This window comes from Austrofundulus limnaeus, unplaced genomic scaffold (assembly GCF_001266775.1).
Source record: "Austrofundulus limnaeus strain Quisiro unplaced genomic scaffold, Austrofundulus_limnaeus-1.0 Scaffold1295, whole genome shotgun sequence".
Taxonomy (NCBI): Eukaryota; Metazoa; Chordata; class Actinopteri; order Cyprinodontiformes; family Rivulidae; genus Austrofundulus; species Austrofundulus limnaeus.
In genome coordinates, this window is record NW_013953697.1 from 5,726 (window position 1) to 11,555 (window position 5,830).

Sequence of the window (5,830 nt, forward strand, 5' to 3'; positions counted from 1 at the left end):
GGTGAAAATTTCATGTCATTAGCCCCTCTAGTAATATATTTACTGAGAAAAATGGTGACGTGTTCAATACTTATTTTACCCGCTGTATACAGTATACATTAGCCATGAAAGGAAAGATGCTTTATATCAAGTTATAGCTCTAGGTGCTGATTTCCACCTGTAGTCCCTGATCCAGCCAACACAATATTATAAACGTAAATATAATAAAAGATAAAGTAAGAGCAGCTGGAAACTATTCAAACAAAAAACATAATTAAAAAAAACACCATAAGTATACAATACAAGAGCATACAATCCCAGTCAATATAAAATAAATTCATAATATCCATACTCCCAAAAAATGTCATCATAGGCACCAACTCACTTATTAAAAACACATTAAAAGAGACTGACCACTCAGTAAAAATGTAAATCATTTCAGGCAGATAAACATACAGTACCTACAATATCCAAAGCACAAGTAATCACCTACATACTCTCAAAATCAGGAAAATAAGATAAATCACATCAGTTTACATTATGAGAACAGGTTTGATTTAAGAGAGGCCATTGTTTTGTCATGCATGAAAATTTATGAAAGTTTGTACATCAGTAGTTCTGTTGGCAAAGTATTCCACTGTTGTATGGCAATACTTGAAAAAACTGATTTACCAAAAAATGTTTTACCTTTGTGAACAAAACATTCACAACGAATAGTTGAACGAGTGATTCAAGATGTTTTGCCAGACCTGAAGGATGCAAATATTTTTAAAGGTGGTGCAGCGGAACCATGAATAATCTCAAAAAGCAGACACATTTGTGTATTTAATTAAATTCTCAAAACTAAGAATGTTATACTTGGCAAGAATATGGCAATGATGAAACAACTTTTTTCTTTTCATAGATTTTGAGAGCCCATTTATATAATGACTCCAGTGGCTGTAAAGCAGTTTTGCATCCCTGAGACCAACTTATCATACAATACAGGAAATGTGGAAATATCAATATATTTAAATACGTACGTATTTGATGCCTCAACTGTCAATGAGTTTCTTATGTATCTAAAGTTTACTAAATTAAATTTTACAGTGTTTAACTTTTTTGTATGTTTTTTAAAGCCCAAATTTGACTCCAATAAAACACCTAGATATTTTAAATCACTAACATTTTTTAATTTATTACCTTCTATCAAAATATCAGGACAAGTTTGGAGCTTATATCAATTTGTGAAAAACCTTGAAACAGTCTTTTCAATGTTTAAAGTTAAACCTGAYGTTTTTAACCATATAGAAAATTTCTGCAGTTCTTGTTAGCTTTTGAGCAACTTGTTCTGTGGTTCTACCATGATAAAATAATACAGTATCATCAGCTAACTATGTTAACATTGCACAAAGAGGGGAGATCATTCATGTAAAGAGAGAAAAGCAGTGGCCCTAAAATCGAGCCCTGTGGCACCCCCCATATTACATGCCTTTAAAGGAGTTATACTTTTAACCATTATACACTGCTGTCTGTCACTAAGATAAGATTTTTTTTCCAATTTTGTGTATTTGTATGTTAAGAGAATTTGATTATTAATAATTTATGGTTTACAGTATCAAAAGCCTTACACAAGTCAAGGAAGACCGCTCCTACCACTCCTCTACCRTCTAGGCTAGATTTTATCTCTTCTAGTAGATAACAGCAAACAGTTTCAGTAGAATGTTTTTTTTCTAAAACCAGAAAGAGGACTATCGGTATAAGTAAAATTTTATCCATGTAGCGCCTTTCATAGAAATAAATACACAAATTGCTGAAGCAGCCGATAGGTATTGTCAGTCCTAACGGATTGCGGCTCGAGTGGTCACTGAGGCAAAAAACTCGGGCATGGGAGTAATTCGGAAAGGCCATGGAAAAAGACAACTTCGAGGCGATTCTGGTCCACCATCCAGCATCTCAGGGGGAAAGTGGTTCACCACCAACACTGTTTATGGTGGGATGGTGCGTTGCTGACTTCAACTTGGTATGTTGTTGGTCGATGGGCAGAATACTTCGAAGACCACATCAAGCCCATCAGCACATCTTCCAGTGAGGAAGCAGAGCCTGGGGACCCTGGGTCAGACTCTCCCATCTCTGGKGCCGAGGTCACTGAGGTGGTTAAAAAGCTCCTTGRTGGCAAGATGCYGGGGGTGGATGGGATTCGTCYGGAGTTCCTTAACRCTCCGAATGTTKKKGGRWTKKKKTKGKTKRWKKKKTTYMAMMRKWWTKSMWKGRMMWTYMRGGSMRKTYCCCYKGRWTYSSMRRMCMRGGKKGKKGKYCCCCTATTTAAAAACGGGGACCGCTGWGWGTGTTACAACTACAGGGGGATCACACTTCTGAGCMTCCCTGGTAAGGTCTATTCAAGGGTCCTGGAGAGGTCCGCATTGCCTTTATAAGTCGGGCTCGTTTCCTGCGAGAGTTTGGAGTCCGCTAAGGTTGCCATTTGTCACCGATTCTGTTCATRACTTTTATGGACAGAATATCTAGGCACAGCCAAGGTGTTGAGGGGATTCGTTTTGGTGRCCTTAGGATCGCATCTCTGCTTTTTGTGGMTGATGTGGTCCTATTGGCTTTATCAGATCGTGATCTCCAGCTCTCACTGGAGTGGTTCACAGCCGAGTGTGAAGCGGTCGGGATGAAGATCAGTGCCTCCAAATCCACAACCATGGTTTTGTGCCGGAAAAAGGTAGAGTGCCTCCCCCAGGTTTGGTAAGAGGTCCTGCCCCAAGAGTTTAAGTATCTTGGGGTCTTGTTCATGAATGAGTGAAGAATAGAATGGTAGACTGATAGATGGATTGGTCCTGCTTCTKYAGTGATGCGGSCGCYGTACCGATCTGTCATGGTGAAGYRAGAGCTAAGACCAGAGGTTTACCACTCGATTTACCAGTCGGTCTATGTTCATACCCTCAGCTATGGTCGTGAGTGTTGGGTARTGACTGAAAGAATAATATCGTTGGTGTCTGGACTCTCCCTTAGAGATAGGGTGAGAAGCTTGGTCATCCAGGAGGGACTCTGAGTAGAGCCGCTGCTCCTCCATATCGAGAGGAGCCAGTTGAGGTAGCTCGGGCATCTGGTTAGGATGCCTCCTTGGTGAGGTGTTCCTGGCATGTCCCACTGGGAGGAGTCCCAGAGGAAGACCCAGGACTTGCTGGAGGGACTATGTTTCTCAGCTGGCCGGGGAACGCCTTGGGATTCCTCCAGAGGAGCTGGTCCAAGTGGCTGGGGAGAGGAAAGTTTGGGTTTCTCTGCTTAGGCTGCTGCCCCCACGACCTGACCRATAAGAGGAAGAAAATGGATGGAGGAATTTAAAAACTTTTGTGTAAAGTTGTTCTTTACTTGTTTGTTGTACTACATGGCTTCCTTCATCCCCCTTTCAAACCATTTGTCTAACACTAGGTTGCAGTTTCCTGTCTTGCATACYAACAAGCTTTTTCCACTTGATTTGTCCTCCAATCTGTGTGTGTACTTCTTCTCCCCCAGGCTCTCTCATCTCTTCCTGGGGGTCTGTGTGAGCTCCTCAGGTCTTTCCACGTTCACAGCCTGAAGAATGACGAAGTTCTGCTACTCAAAGACTCCCGCAGGCTAGCAGAGCACAGGGACACTGGGCCTCAGGTAGGTGTCACATGTCCCATATTGAACATGTTTGCTCTGTCAGCATGGAGGAAATGAGCAGAAATCAGGGAAGTGAGGACAGATTAAGACAAGAATTAAGAAAAAGAATTGAGCTGTGGACAATTTATAGAAAGTTACATCCTAACATTAAAAAACTATGTTTGTAGAAATTAGCTGCAAGCAACAAATATATACAATAGTTATCTGCCCACCACCCCAATGCTTTGCAAARGTCAGTCTCAGTAAAGTTACTTTGTTCACAAAAAAGTAAGAGCAAAAATTAACAATTTACAAAATACAAAMGCTATTTCAAGCAATTTTATGGRCATGAGTCATAATAAAWTAAAGACCTAGAATTCCATATAATCCGTCTCCTTTCGTGCCAAAGTTTTATACTAAGATTGTCTTTTGTTTTGTTGTTTTAGTCAAATCTTGAAAAAAATATTAAGTGCCGTCGCAATATCAAGAGATGTCACGCTCCGATTATGTTGTGAATGAATCAGGTACAGTACTAATAAATCAAATTTTAGCTGAATGGCTGTAAAACTGACATTTAATTGTTGTCTTTGCAAGTTTAGTTGGCTGTGGCAGCCATCTTGAATTGATTAAAAAAGATGTTCTTGAGTAATTCAGAAGTAGTCGTTTTCAAATCCAACTCATAAACCTAATTTTTCCATAAAGATGGGAAACCTGTTTGCATCTGTTTTTCATATTCTGTTTATAGTCCTCTGTACAATGGCAGATTATTTCCCAGACTAATAATTTGACTGATTAGAAGGCCCRTCTTGAAACTTTTTGATYCTAAAAGTTAATCAGTTGTAGATGYTAATCTAATGAGTACTTTTAAAAGTTTAATTAAAATCTTTGTGAGATATTTTGCTGATTACAGTTAARCAGACACAGGCAAAGACGTTATTGTCCTTTCATATTTGGCAGCAGCCAATAATTACAGTGGTATGAGAAAGCCTTTCCATTTACTGTTTCCTGTGACCCAAAATATTGGCAGTTGTTAAATAAAATATTTTCCTGCTTGTTGGTCATGTCTGTGCAACARAAAAGTCGACTCTTTCTCACGCTTTGGAGAAACACAGGTGGGACAGACTGACAAATGTTGTTTTTGCAGCCCACTCTTGGAGCTTTGTTCTTCCTGGTTCTGTGGGCCTTGTTTGGGTTCACAGAGGCCCTGCAGCTCAGTCTGTGGGTTTGCTGTCCATTTCAGACAGTGAGACCTCCCACTGATTTGGATTATATAGTGTGGCTTTGCAGAAACTTATTTTGAATTTTGACAATTCACAACAAAAGCACAGCCATAACAGTGCATATTTTAGCCTGCCCCCCTCCCCCCTTATGTAATGTAACAAAGTGAAGTATTTCCCAATAACAGCTGGTCTGTCCAAGTGACTGCAGAACATGAACCCCTTAACCTTTCTTAGATTCTATATTCATCACAAATACTCATGTTTTAAATTTGTTTTTCTTACTTCTAATACTGTTTTTATTTAATTTTTGTTCTTGCAGTGTTGGCTAAAGGCTCTGTGTGTTCTAAGGCATAATTCCTGCCCCTCCACACAAACTACTGTCACATCTTTGATGGGGTTGCTGGGGTGCTACGTGGCAGGGTTTCACTACCTGCTTGAGCTTCAGGCTCTTCACAGAGGTACACCTGAATCCAACCAGCCAGAGGAAGATGACACCAACCAATCAGTCTCATCAATTGAGGATGATTTTGTGACAGCCTTAGAGCATCTGGAGGAAGAAGATACTGGAGAAAGTCCCTGTAGGTTTAAGTAAAGATTTGTAGCCTTTATCAACCTCTGGGTTTCATAAAGCAAACCTGAGCTTTAAACCTTTTTGATTTATGTTTTATCATTAACTGTGCATGAGGTTGTATTGAAGTGGGAAACTTTAAACCGTAAGTTCAATTAAGTAACAAGTTCAGGTTTTTGCTCTCTGTAATAACACCCCGCAAAATTAAAGAAAATGCCAAGTACCCCCCAGCTGCGGACTGCGGAACGGGGCGGGCTTGGATAATAGGCGGGGTTGGACATAGAGTGGGCGTGGTCACAGCTTGCAGGGAACGTGGTTGGACGTAGTCARATTGAGGGTGGAGTGACGGCAAACAGTGATTTTGAAAAAAGCGGTTTTGAAAAAAGGGAGGAACCACTACGTAACTTTAATAGAGGCTAAAATATGAACCAACCAAGATGAAACAAAAAAAAAA

At 40.1% G+C, this 5,830-nt stretch overlaps 1 protein-coding gene across 1 annotated transcript in view; it reads left to right on the top strand.

Annotated features, from left to right (window-relative positions):
- akap11 (A kinase (PRKA) anchor protein 11) overlaps positions 1-5,830 on the top strand; it is a gene marked incomplete at its 5' end in the record, with an annotated part of 60,057 nt that overhangs the window by 5,054 nt on the left and 49,173 nt on the right. Inside the window, 2 exon segments of the mRNA XM_014031653.1 lie at positions 3,478-3,609; positions 5,128-5,386. Coding sequence (XP_013887107.1) covers positions 3,478-3,609; positions 5,128-5,386 — 391 coding nt within the window.